General features: G+C 35.1%; 3 protein-coding genes across 3 annotated transcripts; 2 read left to right on the top strand and 1 right to left on the bottom strand.

The window, feature by feature from the left end:
• The first annotated feature begins 1,991 nt into the window (after window positions 1-1,991).
• Window positions 1,992-2,914, top strand: LOC117914689 (protein PROTON GRADIENT REGULATION 5, chloroplastic). The gene is made up of 2 exons (XM_034830133.1): window positions 1,992-2,431; window positions 2,615-2,914. Exons 1-2 carry the CDS (start codon window positions 2,150-2,152, stop codon window positions 2,717-2,719), a joined length of 387 nt encoding a protein of 128 aa, XP_034686024.1. The 5' UTR covers window positions 1,992-2,149; the 3' UTR covers window positions 2,720-2,914.
• A 145-nt stretch (window positions 2,915-3,059) lies between these two features.
• LOC117914688 (eukaryotic translation initiation factor) lies at window positions 3,060-12,470 on the bottom strand. The gene is made up of 5 exons (XM_034830132.1): window positions 12,234-12,470; window positions 11,389-11,557; window positions 11,139-11,264; window positions 3,532-3,597; window positions 3,060-3,451 (listed from the first exon to the last, which is right to left on the bottom strand). The coding sequence occupies exons 1-5, from the start codon at window positions 12,437-12,439 to the stop codon at window positions 3,404-3,406; spliced, it is 615 nt and encodes a 204-aa protein (XP_034686023.1). The 5' UTR covers window positions 12,440-12,470; the 3' UTR covers window positions 3,060-3,403.
• A 1,258-nt stretch (window positions 12,471-13,728) lies between these two features.
• On the top strand, window positions 13,729-15,399 carry LOC117914655 (peroxygenase-like). Its single transcript, XM_034830079.1, has 6 exons — window positions 13,729-13,858; window positions 14,100-14,249; window positions 14,334-14,419; window positions 14,568-14,662; window positions 14,755-14,880; window positions 14,967-15,399. Exons 1-6 carry the CDS (start codon window positions 13,750-13,752, stop codon window positions 15,118-15,120), a joined length of 720 nt encoding a protein of 239 aa, XP_034685970.1. The 5' UTR covers window positions 13,729-13,749; the 3' UTR covers window positions 15,121-15,399.
• Window positions 15,400-15,956: the final 557 nt, after the last annotated feature.

Raw genomic sequence — 15,956 nt, forward strand, 5'->3', positions numbered from 1 at the left:
TGATCAATGGAACACTTGTATAATCCTTGTCCTAGCATGGATATTTGTGTGCTAAATGCCATTTTTTTTTTGTTCTTTCGTGATTTGGTAGGATAGTTGAATATTGTACTTACACCACACACTATGTACCTCTAAAGTATTGTGGATGAATGTGAGGGTTATAAGATGCGTAAACCAACAAGAAGACTTCACTAAAAGGAAACCCCACAATCTCCATCCCCAATGAAGTAACCCATGCTTGTGTGAAGTAGTCTATCTCTTTGGATTCTTCTTTCATGATTTGGTAGGATAGTTGAATATTGTACTTGCACCACACATTATGCACCCCTAAAGTAATATGGATGAATGTGGGAGTTATAAGATGCACAAACCAACAAGAAGACTTCACTAAAAGGAAACCCCACAACCCCATCCCCAATGAGGTAACCCATGCTTGTGTGAAGTAGTCTCTCCTTGGAGACATCCCAAACTTCCAAACAAGCAAATGCATACAAGAAATTTAATAGTTAAATTTTATCTTAATAAATCAATAACTTTACTTAAATAATAAAATCGTCTGGTTCCAACTTGGGTCAATGTACTAAATCAATAACCTCATTAACCGTATAAGATAATAATATTTTTAGAAATCTTTAAGGGCCCAAAGAATTATAAATTAATAATTGATAAAGTACACACACACACAAAGATACATATATAACAAAAATTCATAATATAATAAATATAACTTCATAATACAGTATTAAGAACCTTTTTACTACTTCTATTTTTCTCAATTCACTTCTTAAAAATCAATACAAACTTGAAATATTTTTATCTTTTAAGACATTAAGTTTTGGCACTACATTTCTTCCTTTCATGAATCCTTCTATCTTTTACAATTAATAACTATCTCTTATCTTTTACAATCTCTTAAACTTTATTATATTAATTTTTTATCACATCCATTGTTTTTAAATTTGTAAGTCATATGTGCAAGTATTGAAAGTCTAAAAATATATAACTAAATGCTTATTTGAATGTACTTCCTATTTTTTTGTTTTTAAAAATGGAAAATTAGAATAACTTTTATACAAAATATAATAGATATGAAACAATAGAAATCAATAACAATTTTTGGAAAAAGATATGAAGGAATTTCTGTCACATACTAACATAAGTTATTAGCTTTGGTTCCAACTAGAACTTAAAACTTCTAGTCTGGTCTAGGACAAGATCAAAGGCTTAAATCAGCCATGGTGATCATCATTCTCAATGTAACCATCTTTCACACAAAGTGCCTCTTGTCTGCAAGTTTATGAAAAGGTGGAAGAGGCTTTACTTAGAAAGCAACACTGCCCAAATTCCTCCTTTCACATTAACAACCGGACACTTGTTGGCTAACTTGGGAAACAGACAACGTTAACAAGGAAAATACATGTTCAACACTAACACATGTTTTTTTCTACAATTACAGAGCACAAATTCGATCGTAACAGCTTCTATTCTTAGAACCTTCCTATGATGCCTACATCTATGGTCAAAAAATTCATACTTCTCATGTTCAACAGAGGTTCAAGAGAATAGCATGGCTGCGGACCACCGGCCCTCTCCAACAATTTGGTTCACATGCAGGTGATGGTAGACAAGTGGGACTGTGACCTTCTTCCAAATGGTGAGGTCTAAACGTTGGAGTCCTGGGAACTTCAACACCGTCGGATGCGTTATACTTAGTCACAAAACCCAACGAAGTTTCTGAGTTGGACGGTTGTGATCACTGATCATCCATGGAGGGGGTCCCATTGAGAAGAAAGAGAAAGCCATCGGGAGGCAGGTTCAGATCTTCTACCAAGAAAATGGGGACCATAAAGAGAAAAACATCCAAGTGTCATACGCGTTCAGGAAAGCCACACAAAAATCCAAGCCATCAGGATGTGTGGCTCTCAGACCTCCTCCTGTACTCTCAACACTACGGTCCAATAAAAAACCACAGGCTCTCGAAATTACACCAAAACATATCTCTTCACAACAACAAAAAGAAAAAGAAAGAGAAGAAAAAACCTGAAGCAGAGAAAAGCCATCAAAACCTTGCACCACAAGTTGTGAGAAGCAGAGGAAGAGGCTCTACATATCTGTAGCTAGAGGAACTAGTTGTTTCTTCTGGTTTTCAATGGCTACATCGGTTTGTGCAACTGGGTTTAAAGGGGGTTTGTGTACTTCTTCCTTCCATGGAAGCTGGGGAACTTCCATGGCGGGTGAAGACTATGCGGCGCTAGCCAGGTCGGTCCGGACCAATGTTCCAGTGGGAAAGCCGGTGAGACTCAGGCCCATGATGAAGAATGTAAACGAAGGAAAGGGTCTTTTTGCTCCAATTGTTGTCGTCACGCGTAATATAATTGGAAAGAAGACCTTCAATCAGCTTAGGGGCAAAGCAATTGCTCTACACTCACAGGTGAATCCTCCCCCCAATCTCTCTACCATTTACTCCTGAAACTGTTGGTATTAATTTCCTTTATCATTTAATCCTAGTTTTTTCAGGTGAAATTCATCATTAAATTGCTTATTCTTCAGGTTCTTAGATGTTATTTCCTATGATGATGCTCATTTTTTCTATCTTTCATTTGAATACTGTTAGGTGATCACGGAATTCTGCAAATCCATAGGGGCGGACGCGAAGCAGAGACAAGGATTGATTCGACTGGCAAAGAAGAACGGAGAGAGACTTGGCTTCCTTGCATGATGGAATATAAAATGTTTGAGAAATGTTTAATTTCTTTTATGGATTTCCAGATGTAAATACTTTCTTCGTCTGGGCTTCCCTGAGCATGCTATATGTATTCAGTTTAGCTCTAGTATTTCATTTTTCAATTACTGGGATAAAGGTCATGAAGGTATCAGGAATGTGCTTTATAAAAAATAAGAAAATTCTGTCTAACTTCAAGTAATCAATTCCATAACCCTATGAAATCATGAAAGTACATTAAATATCTCCTATTTTTCCCTTTCCAATGGTGGATTATAAGATAGAGATCCTGTTGATCATTACCAACTCTCACAGCTTCGTAACAACAGTGGATGCATATTTAACATTTACTTCCTAGAATTTAGGAGAAAACTTAAAGCAGAGATATCATTGTAATTGATGGAAAGCTACAAGAAGAAGGGGAGAACCCAGAAAACAAGCAAGTCAGGTTTTCCCATTACAATATCTATAAGGAATGGCAAACAGCCTCAGGCAGTGGACAAAACTAGAATCCATTACATTACATCCATCAACCGCATGGGTCATTCATGAAAAATATTTCAATTACTAATGTTTTATATTGAAAAGTACACGAACAAAATGGTAATGCCTCTTTGGTGTTTGTCGCAATCTTGATTCGTCAAGGAGATAAACTCACACAACAAAATGACCAACACGTGCTCACACGTTGTATCGAACTTTGACTGATCTTTCCCTTCTGGAATCATCCTGCAACACAACCAAACCAACGTGATTGAGGAAAAGGACTTCTTCCCAAACTCATGAGATAAATATGAAATGCTATTTACATGAAAGCTGTAAGTGATCTTATCGGTGACATCAATGACCTCCTTCCACTTCCTTCCAATGCTCATCTGCACAACAAGAATCAAATCAAATTTATCAGATTACATGCCTTTTTGGCCTTTAAAATCATTGTGATATTTTGTTCAAGAATGGGCATTTAGAAATGTTAAATTGGAGGCCAAATAGAAAATGCCAGCATGGAATAATTTATTTTATTTTATTTTTTTATCAGAATCATGGAATAGTTTATAGAAAAAGGTAAAAGCAACAATCAAGAGATCCATGGAATAGTTGACCAAATGACAATGGAAGATAGGCACCAAAGAAAAGCAACCTAAGTCTGTTCATCAAACCTAAAATGCCTTTTGAGAGGGAATGTGACTATCAACTTGACCAGGCTTTTGTCATAAAGAGGTCATCCATCCTTCAAAATGAAGAAATTTTCCTTTTTCTTTTATTCCCCACAGATGGAGGGATAATGTGGCAAGGCCCCATAGTATTTTGGTGGTCAAACCACCCTATACAAGCCCAACAACCAAGACTGGAAACATAGAACATTATTTTCACTTAAACCTGCAGAATAAGCAGAAATATACTATTAAACAACTCTTTTCTTATGTAAGGTGCAATCATTTTGCTTGTATGCTTAACAGTCCATGAAGTTTCAACTAAAATAGTTTCCTTGCATTTCTCAATTTTCCACAACAATAACCACAGTAAATTTTCATATCTTCCAAGGTTTGAAGTTTCGGTAAAATTATAAACTAAAGCTTAACCATCAAAATTATTTATAATTCTAGTAAGGAAAGTGAATTACAGTTAAAGAAGAAGAGCAGTCACTACCTAATGGTAGAACAGAAAATTCACAAAAACAAGCAACATGAACAGGTAGTTACCATCTAAAGTTGCATTATAATTTATAACTACTTTTCTGAATCATGTATCGTATCATATCATGAGTCCTGCCCCTGGCCCCTCTCCCCCATGTATAGGGAAATTGATTCACACAAATAAAACACATAAATATTCCTACAATGAAATATAGAGCAATATAAAACCAATTTCATAATTCATAATAACATCTGTTTGGATCACACAAAGTACTAACAAAAGGAAAACAGCAACGAAGGATCCAAAATTTGATGTCTGATTTATGAGTAAGATTATTTAGAAACATATGAATTTTCAATTCATTCTTTATATGGAAGAGAAAATAATATAAATAAATTGAGAAAAGCATGTAAAAACACTTTATTAATGTTAAATCTCCATTTTATTTTCCTACTGTTTTTCTTTCCTTCCATTTTTTACTTTTTACTTTTTTCTTTTTTTTCTTTTCCTTGTACTTCCCTTCAAACTCTCTAAGGTCCAAATGAAGCCTAAAGGATTGATGAAATTAAGTTTACAAAATACAACATTTAATGCAAAGTTTCATCATAAAATCCAAGAAAAAAAATCTTCTAATAAATACTCAGTCCAAAAGTTCCAAATTTTGCAAATCCCAATCAACATACCATAAAGAGAAACTAAAAGAATATTCAAGTATAACAACATAATAGAATGTGTTAGAGAGTTATTAGTAGTTATTTGGAAGGGGTAGTTTAATCTTTTTGGGTTTTTTTTTGTAAAATTCTTTATATACATGCACATGCTTTGTACTCTTTTCTTGAGGAATAAGACAATATTTTCTTTTTCACTTAACATGGTATTGGAGCAAGTTTAATTCAGAACTGTAGCCCTGAAAAAAGAATGTTACAATGTAATGCTACAATACATGGCATAGGATCGAGCTATAGTGATTCTGCTACAGTGATTTATTATAATATTGCTACAATGACCTCTAGAATGAGCGCCTATGTGATTGGTTGTACTTTGTGATGCAAATGTAGCGTATGTGTTAGCGTTGCAAGTTTCCTAACATCCCTTCATTCCTATTTTAAGTGCAAGTATGACATCTAGTAATGATCATAAATCTAAAGATAGCATTGGCATTCAAATTATTCCAGTAAAACTAAAAGGACCTAATTATTTATTATGGGCTAAAGTTGTGATTGTGACAAAAGGAAAACCAAAACATCTCATAGAAGATCCTCCTCCCCAAGAATCTAAAAGTTTTGATGAATGACAGGATGACTTCATGATAATGACATGGTTGTAGAACAGTATAGAACTCAATGTTAGTGCTAATTTCATGTTTCTAGAAATTGCAAAGCAAATATGGGATGTAGTTAAAGAGGCATACTTTTAAGCAAAAAATATTTTGCCAAACCTAGAGTGAGCACCATGCATCCCTCAAAGGGTTGTAGGAGGGTCTGAATATGTATCACCCATTGTCTATTGATATTGAGGTTCAAAGAAGGCAAAGGGAAGAGTTCCAGGTAGCTAAATTTCTTTCAATCCTTGATTCTGAACATGTTGAGGTCAAACATGGTATACTTGATAGAAAGAAGTTACCATTCCATGCTTAAGGCATTTATAGTCCTTTTCATCAAGGAATGTCTTAACGATACTTCTGCATGGTGGAGGTGGTCCTCCTATTTGAGGCCAAGGCTGAGGTTTAGGAGGAGGCAGAGGCAGAGCTAGAAGTGACAGGCAAAGCTCACATTATGGTAGAACAAATCATACATCAGATAAATGTTGGGATAAGTTTGGTCCTCCTACATGGACTAATCAGGTTTTCCCTTCTTCCAATGATGGAATTGATGTTCCTACTCTTGTTCAACCTACAAGTGGTAGCAGTGAGTCTATTACCTTATCTTTAGATGATTATAACAAACTGGTACAACAATCCTCAAAGATTTCCTTGCAATCCAACATTAGTGCTCCTACTGATACCTTAGCACATTCATACACACATGCTCTTCTAAATTATGGTTGTTCTTCTTCCCTTTGGGTTATAGATTCTAGAACTTCTTATCATATGACTAGAGAATCCTCCCAATTTTCTCACTTAACTAAGTCCTCTAATACATCCTCAATTCTGTTCGCTAATGGATTTTCTTCTTTTGTTCTTGGTCAAGGGTTGATCCATCTCATTCCCTCATCTCCTTTTTAAACTTAATTTTGTTTTATGTGTACTTAAATTTCCTATTAATTTATTATCTGTTATTCAATTTACTAAGCAATTTAATTGCGTTGCTATCTTTTTTCCTTCTCATTGTGTTTTTCAAGATCTCCAAACGAAGAGGATGGTTGGTGGAGGACTTGAGTGAGATGAGCTTTATTATCTCAATAATCAATCTATATTCCAGTCTCATGGTATCAAAAAAAAAAAAAAAAATCCAGTCTCATGGTAGAAATATGTCAGAAGTTGTTGCTCTCCTTGTCTATTACTCCTCTCCAATGACCTTACAAATTAGGTCATGCTTCTTTTGAGGAGGTATATTCCTCAGAATTGTCTCCAAAGTTGCCCAATAAGCCTAAGTGTGAGTCATGTGAACCAGACAAACATCATAGGTTATCTTTTCCATCTAGGTTTAATGATAAGAGTCCAAATCCTTTTGTTTAGATACTTAGGGTCCATGTTGCATCCCTAATGTTTAGGGGTTTAGGTACTTGCTAGTTTTATTAATGATTGTTCTTAAGTCACTTGGTTATTTTTGTTTAGAGAAGGTCTGAAGTACCTCACTTGTTTAAATTTTTTATCAAGAAATAAAAAATTCATTTGGTATTCTTCAATCCAATAATGTCCTTGCATTTAATGATAGTTCTCTTTCCTCTTTTTGTAATAAAAATGGAATTGTGCGCCAATTTTCTTGTATATACACCCAATAGAATGAGGTTGTTGAAAGGAAAACTCATCAGTTATTGGATGTTGCTCATTCTATTATATTTCATACGAGTTCCAAAATCCTACTGAGGGAGGGGATGTTATTCTAATTGCACGTTATTTGATAAATCGGTTACTCTCTTCTATATTGCATCAAAGGACTCCATATTCTATGTTATTTCTTGATCACCCCCTATTTCCTCTCCTTGCAAAAGTATTTGGATGTGTTTTCTTTGGTCATAATTTTTCTCCAAATAAAAGGCAAGCTTGATCTTTGATTCATCAAATGTGTATTTTTGGAATATTATAAAACTTAGAAAGAATACAAATGCTTTGATCTTGTGTCTCGAAAATACTTTATTAGTGCTAATGTAACACTCTTTAAGACTACTTATTTTTCTTATCATGGTTTACAATTAGAAAATAACTTATCTCAGTCTAAGTTTATCACTCTTCTTGTTGTTATAGATACTTTTGTATCTAAGACTGACAAACCATTACATCTGTATCCACAAAAAAGACTAGTTAGAGAAAGTGAAGTACATCAAACTCAATTTCTACCTCCTCCAGACTCGTTAATGGATGATCACATACCACCACCTATTTTTGTTCCCTTAATTCTTGATGATTCAACCTTCTTATAGCACCTAAGAAAGGTAACCTTAATTGTACTCACTATCCTTGGTGGTTTGCTCATGTCTCGTCCTCTATTTCCACTCTTAAGTCTTATAAGGAAGCTCTAAATAACAGTGTATGGAAGAAGGTTATAGAAGAGGAGATGCATGCTCTCTTAAATAGAAGTACATGGGAACTCATTGATTTGCCTCGAGGAAAGGATGTTATAGGTTGTCGTTGGGCATTTACTATTAAATATCATCATAGATAGGACCATAGAATAGTTGAAGGCTTGGTTAGTTGCTAAAGGGTATACAATATACTCAAACATATGATGTGGACTATTTTGAGGCTTTCTCTCCTCTTGCTTGCCTTAATTCAGTCTGTATTCTGATTTCCTTAACTATTAATTTCGAGTGGCATCTATATCAATTAGATTTGAAAAATGCATCCTTATATGGTGATTTAAGTGAGGTAGTCTATATGAAGCAACCACCTAGGTTTGTTACTCAAGGGGAGTCAAAAATTAGAATTTGCAAACTAAATAGGGCTATTTTTAGATTAAAGCAATCTCCTCCAACTCGGTTTAATAAATTAAGTATCATTATTCTATCATTTGGTTTTAGAAGATGTAACTCTAACCACTCATTATTTGTTCTCAAGAGGGAAACAAACATAGTAGTACTCCTTGTAAATGCGGATGATATTATTGTTTCAAGTAGTGATGCTATAGGTGTTGAAAAAGTGAAAGATTGCTTGAAAAGGATCTTTCAAACAAATGATCTTGAGTTATCGCATTACTTCCTAGGATTGAAGTTGCACATAGTAGAGGTGAGATTGTTTTGTCCCAAAGGAAATATGCATTGGATTTGCATAATGAAAATGGCATGTGAGGAGTAAAGCCAGCTAAGACTCCAATGGAGCAAAATGTGAACCTTAATGGAGATAAGAGCCCTGTACTTTCGAATAAAAGAAAATATCAAAGTCTTGTGGGCAAACTCATTTATTTGATAGTTGTTAAACCTGACAAATTAACATTACTTTTCTGTTAGAACAGTTAGTCAGTTCATGGAAGCACCTAAGCAAATTCATTAGAAGTAGTATGTAGAATCCTAAGGTACTATAGGTATGGGAGTACTCTATAAAAGAAGGTCCAACTCCAACATTAACATTGTGAGTTTTTTGAATGTGGACTAAGTAGGATCCTCAACTAATAGGAGGTCCACTAATGGGTATTATACATTTGTTTGTGGTAATCTAGTTACCTAAAGGAGTAAAAAGCATCCTGTAATAGTTAGGTTGGAGCATAATACAAGGTTATGGCACATACAATGTGTGAGTTAATGTAGATTCAAAACCTATAGGGCCTTGGATATTCTCTTGAAAAGGCCATTACTATATATTGTGATAATCAAGCTGCTATTTACATTGTCAGTAACTCAACGTTTCATGACAAAACCAAGCATATTGAAGTGGACTATCATTTTATTAGAGAAGTTGTGATGAGCAAGAAAGTGATAACTCCGTATATCAAGTTTGAAGATCAATTGAGTGTTGTGTTTACTAAAGCTTTAAGGAGAAATCTTCTTTCTATCATATGTTCCAAGCTAAGTCTTAGTAAAACATGTATGCCCCAGCTTGAGGGGGTGTGTTAAAGCATTATTAGAAGTTATTTGGTGGAAGTTTAGCCTCTCTTTTTTTGGGGTTGGGGGGAGGTAGGTAAAAGTCTATATATTTGCTTTGTACTCATTCTTGAAGAATAAGATACCATTTTCTTTGTGTCACTCAACAGTAAGGATATATGTGCCTATGGAATATGTTTAAAGCATGGTCGTCAACTAGTAAAATGCATCATGTATCATTTTCCTCCATTCTTGTAGTATACTATATCCTATGGTGCACAATAAGTATTTTACATATGGGCAAACAGATATTGAAAATTTTAAAAAATAAAAATAAAAATTAAAAAAAAAAAATAACGCATATAAAACATAGGTATTTTGCAAGAAAGAACTAAAATAAGATATTTATCAATAGGATTAATCAATATACTTGTATCAAATTGTCAATAACATTCTTGAATATATTTAATGCCAAAAGTTTCAAGTTCTAACTTTTAAGTTTCACAAAGCACTACACAACCTCCAAACAAATACCCAACAATATATCAAAAAGGAAACTATTAGCACAAACAATTATAACTGCATATCAGATTGTATAGAGTATGGGGATATGTATAATTGTGTGTATAACTGTATATATGTTCGCACTATAAGCGTAACTTGCCACTCGCTTTATATTTTCTCTAAAACAAGATGAAAGGGAACATAAACATAAACAAGTCACATCTAATGGTCAAATCCCAAATCTTCACATCACAACAAACTTGTATCTACCAGGTCCCATAATGTGTATAAACAGGTGGTGAAAGAAATGGGATCTGATTCAAATATTTAATGGGGAGAAGGATTTGGAATTTTGTAAAATAGAAATCAGAATACTAAAAACCCAAATCCTACTCTCTTTTTTTAAGATAAAACAAAGGACAACCTGAAAAAAATGTTTTCTAATTGCCACATTGCATGCCTAGTGAATCATGCAACTTTGTTCCTGTGTATGAAGTCATACACACATAAGCAGGGCGGCTGTAATGTTATATATTTCAGGATATACTGTACTTTATGATGCACAATATATCACATTATACATCAAATATAAAGTGCAATATGTCGCAATACATATTACAAGGTTATCACTACATTGGTTTGGAGCTAAAACATTCCAAGTTCATAATTATTTCCTTAGAAAACACTCTGTTCATCCCTCACCAACTCCTTCCTCTCCCCACCACAGGAAAAAAAACACTAGAAAAAGGTGCCACAAAAAAATAATAATATGCTACTGAAGCTAAAGAAAACAAAAATGAGTTTCTAAAGTTTTATTTCAGTGAAGTTTAAATTTAATTTTCCTCAAAAGCCATTAGAAAATAGTCAAATCTGCACACATCATGTATCTTATACATCATAACATGTATTATACGTGTACTATAAAATATACTTAATATGAGATGCATATTGATGATGCATACCACTTTCCACAGAAAAGTTATCATTTTAAGTTTTACACAATCATTCATGAATTAACCAAAGCCAACTGTAAGTTAAGATTACTGATACCAATTTAAAAAATAAATAAACAAAAAAAATAAAGAAAAAGGCTTAGAACCTGAGCAGCCTCGTTGGTTGCTGTCTTAGTCCACAGAGCAAGTTTATCCTGCCTTTGACGTACACTTGCAACCACACCACATATTTCATCAGCCTCATCAAATTGCTCCCCAATTAAGGCCATCAACTACCCAATAAAACACATCAATTATCAACTTGCTGATATGTTCAACTCTAAAATGAACCAACAGCTCATGTCTCCCAAAAATATTGTCAGATCCAGAAAACTATATGCAAAGTTCACATTTTACCGTTTCTAGCCACATGGTATCAAGGTTACCCTTTCGGCTGCTGGCAACAGTCCATTTGCCTCCATTTGCACACTCAGGATCTTCCCATTTTGGTTCAACCCCAGCTTTGAACAAATGGAAATCTGCATTGGCTGGCAACTTGCTGGGCTTAAATATCTGATCATACAAACTGCACAAAGACGTTCAGTTTTCAATATGTGTAAGAAGGTACATAAATGAATCTGATTTAAAAAACTGATATTGATAAAAAGAATACAAAAAAAATCAATCCCAATATGGGAAATATTGCAGAATTGACTCAAACAAATCAAACAAAGCAAGAAAAACAATGATTTCCAGGGAACCAAAGGAACCAAAACATATGATTGAGAATTATATTTCCTTCCCTTTTTGGCTACCAAACAGAGAGCGAAAGAAATTAACAAAACACCATACAACAACATCAATATAAATTTTGTTCAATTTAAAAAAAAAAAAAAAAGAAATCCCTTATCTAACTCCAATGAACACATCCCACCAAATCCAAGAGACGAACGAAAGAGCAAACCGATGAAAAAGCAAGCAGCTCACGAGAATTAACCCTCCATTGTCCGAGAAAACAAAAACTAAAATAAACTAATCAAATCGTTCAATTGAGCGGTTGTTGCTACTTTTTTCCATTTTTCTTTTTCTTTTTTCTTTTTTTTGTGTGTGTGTTTTTTTTTTGGTGTTAAGCTAAAAAAATAAAGGGTAAATCTAAGATCCAAAATTAAAGTTCCACTACTTTCCGGCGTGTTTTCCCATCAACCAAACAGAAGAAAAATATCGAAACCAAAGATTAAAGAAATAACGAGCGAGAGAGATACCACCAAAATTCTTCGACGGTTTCGAAGGTGTAAGCCTTGCGAAGAGAGGTCCCCCAAGCCGCGCCTTGCTTGGGCTTGGACTGGTTATCAAACCAGAAGGTCCACTTCCTCTCCAGCCTGTGTGGCTGCTTGGCCGCCTCCGTTGGTGCTGCGCCGCTCTCCATCCCTGCTGCGCCGCTCTCCATCCCTGCCGCCTCACTCGCCATTGCTTTTCCCTTTTGATTTCTTCCTCTTTCTCACTACGTTGCAAGCGACGCTTGTATTGGATTATAACTTTGTGGATTGGGCTGAGTTGAAGAATGAATCTAAAAGAAGCGGCCAGCCCGGCCCAATAACCAAGTTTTTTGTAATTTGCTTATGGGATATGGTGAAATATTAGTCCCATTCATTGACACTAGATGCTCTATAGATACAAAAATACAAGGCTAATAAATCATAAAGAGAATTCATTAAAAAAGAACAAGTATACCGTTTTATCTAAATCATATGTTATCTTTTACTAGCGGGACTAACATTGATATACACTTACACTTATTTTCACATCTGCAACACAACATCTCGTATTCTTTAATGAACTTCTCAACGACTTAAGGGAATGTCATCAACCACCACGAATAAACTTAGGTGGTGTTTATTTTTTCATTTAATTGTAAATAGAACTTCAATGTTTAATAATGTTAAATATTAAGTTGTTTATTTTTCTAATATTTTATTTCTATTAAGTATTAAAAAAAAATCAATATATTATTTTTTCTATTTAGAAAAAGTTACATATTTTGACTTTTTCTATTTAGTAAAAAATTTATAATAAACCATGAAAAAAAAACAGACGATCTAAATTCTGAAAACAAATTATTTTTAGCAAAAAGTCAAAAAAATAAATACCACCTTAAATAAAAATCAAGATTCTTTTAAGGTGCAAATGACAGGACACTCAGTAGTAGAAGAGGCATCGATTCTTGGTGTGAGGCAAGAAGGTTAGAGTTGTGTGTAAACATAGCAATGTCATTCTTTGTGTTGCGTTAAACAAAAGCTAATGGTAGTTTGGTAAATAATTGAAAACAAAGAAAGATATAAAAAAATGAATAAAAGTTACAACAAAAACTGTATTCTGAATTTTATAATATAAGGATAAAGATATAAAGAAATGAAAAAATAGTATTAAAATAATAAAAAAATAAAATAAAAGCAGGATTTGGCTAACAAGAGAAGTGAAAGCGTAGGAGATGAGGCTTAAAATTGTGAGAAAGAGCAAAGCAAAGAGCAAGTGGAAGAGTAGAAGCTAATGCATGTGAAAGGGAGGCCAAGTGTCAGAAGATGAGGCCACCACTCCTGCATGCAGGGCTTGGACTTGCCACGGAGCACCTTTGGCTTCTTTTTCACTTTTGCCAGGCCTGGCAGGAGGCGTTACCATATAACCATAAGCAAAACGTGAGGAGAGAAGAGTCTTGGAGAGATAAGAGAGCTGGAGATCGAAGAAGAAGAAGAGAAGAAGAAGAGGCTAAGAGAGAAAGAGATGGCGACGGGGGTGGAGGTTGATGCATTGGCTACAGTGGCCGAGTGTGCCCCTGTTACTTTCGAGAGAAAGGTCAAGACTGATTTGGAATCCTATCTTCCCAAGCCTTGTATGTTCCTCCCTGCCTCTTCATCATCCTCTCTTTTATTTATTTATGTTATTAATTTTGCTTATTCACTCTTGGAAAGCCCATGGTTTTTTATGATGGAGTGTTGGAAGAAGTGCATGTTGGTCTGCTATATTTGGCATGTGGAATCCTAAAATACTTTGATGGCTTGATGAGTTAAAGCATCGATCAATTAATTTGGTTTGGCTTTGGACTAATCTATATATATGTATGAATGAATCAGATATGGCAAGAGCTTTGGCTGCTCCTGATGCGGGGCATCCAAATGGAACACCGGGTCATAAGAATTACAATATGAGCGTCCTCCAGCAACATGTAGCCTTCTTTGACCAAGACGACAATGGGATCGTTTACCCTTGGGAGACCTATATCGGTACCATCTCACTTTCAAAACTACACCTTTAATTTGGATCCATCGTCTCTACTTAATTTTTTCTTTTGTGCGTCTTGGAAACAGGCCTGCGTGCTGTTGGTTTTAACACGATTGCCTCACTTATTATGGCGATTGTGATCAACGGAGCATTGAGTTACACCACTCTCCCTGTAAGCTAATCATCATGGCAATCTTACCAACTACACGTACATGCAACAATTTAACTCAGAAACTGAATTTGAAACCGAGCTTGAATCCATTTTTGAGCATTGAGTTATTGTTTCTGACTATCATGTACACCCTATATTATCTTTCTAGGGGTGGATCCCTTCTCCTTTTCTTCCTATCTACATACACAACATACACAAATCCAAGCATGGGAGTGACTCCGGAACTTATGACACTGAAGGAAGGTAAGCACTATTGGGTGTAGTATGGAACAGGTACTATATATACTCGAGGAGAGTTCAATCTATTGTACCCTTCTTTTCCAATTGAGTTGCAGGTACATGCCTGTGAATCTAGAGAACATCTTTAGCAAGTATGCCCAGACTGTGCCTGAGAAGTTGACGTTGGGAGAGCTCTGGAACATGACTGAGGGGAATCGGGCGGCCTTCGACTTCTTTGGCGGGTTTGTTTCAGGGCCTGATGCTCAATTTTAATATTCAGAATTATAACTCGGGTGCTAATTTTTTGTTCGTTGAGCGTGGATTGCAGGATTGCAAGCAAGCTGGAGTGGGGACTTCTGTATGTTCTGGCAAGAGATGAGGAAGGTTTCCTGTCCAAAGAGGCCGTGAGACGTGTTTTTGATGGTAGTCTGTTCGAGTATTGTGCCAAGGCGCAAATGGGGTACGAGGGAAAGATGAGCTGAAGGCTGAAGCAACGCTGGGTTTGATCAGAACATGCTCTTTCTAGTTTCATATCACAAAAAATTATGGTGTAATAATAATAGGTAGGTGCAGAGAGGGTCCTCCCTACACACATACACACACATGGGAGGCCATCTCACATGTCAGAACCACTTGTGTAGATGTGCAGACGGTGGCTTCACATAACCATCTCTATATCCCATATGAATAATCAGTCTTGTGACGGAACCCATATCACAATAATTAATAAATAGTGTAATTGAGCAGCTAAAGTTTTGAAATGGGTTGGTGCTAGATGCACGGAATTTAATTGTATAAGAGTTTGTTTCTCACATGGGAAAGAGAGGAAAAATTCAAGTCACGTACCCTAATACCCGTACGCTCGCCTTTAAAGCGTGAGAAGGGAATGAAATTAGTCGCCAACACATCTATGCATCTCTACCATCCTGCACCTCCTAAAAACGGTTCTCAAAAAATTCATCTCTACTTAAAAATATTTTTGCAATAACAGTTATAAAAACACAATTTCTATAGAATAATTCTCAATGATTTCCCTAAATTTCTTCTGATGATCTGGAATCAACAGTATCTGCATTAAACTTTAAACGATCCAAATTGATAATCATGGTCCACACGAATTTATCTGCATATTCCACTTTGAAAGGCTCTATTTAAATCACATCGGTTTCCAAATTTCGTCTCTTTTTATAAAATAAAATACTTCAATAATACATATCATCTTTAACAACTTTCTCAATGTTTTCCATGACAAACCGGGAGAGAATTTGAATTTCTCATCGCCAAACCGCTACACAAAGGGCAAGACAAAACTTATAAA

Source organism: Vitis riparia, chromosome 5 (genome assembly GCF_004353265.1).
Source record: "Vitis riparia cultivar Riparia Gloire de Montpellier isolate 1030 chromosome 5, EGFV_Vit.rip_1.0, whole genome shotgun sequence".
In the NCBI taxonomy this organism is placed as follows: Eukaryota; Viridiplantae; Streptophyta; class Magnoliopsida; order Vitales; family Vitaceae; genus Vitis; species Vitis riparia.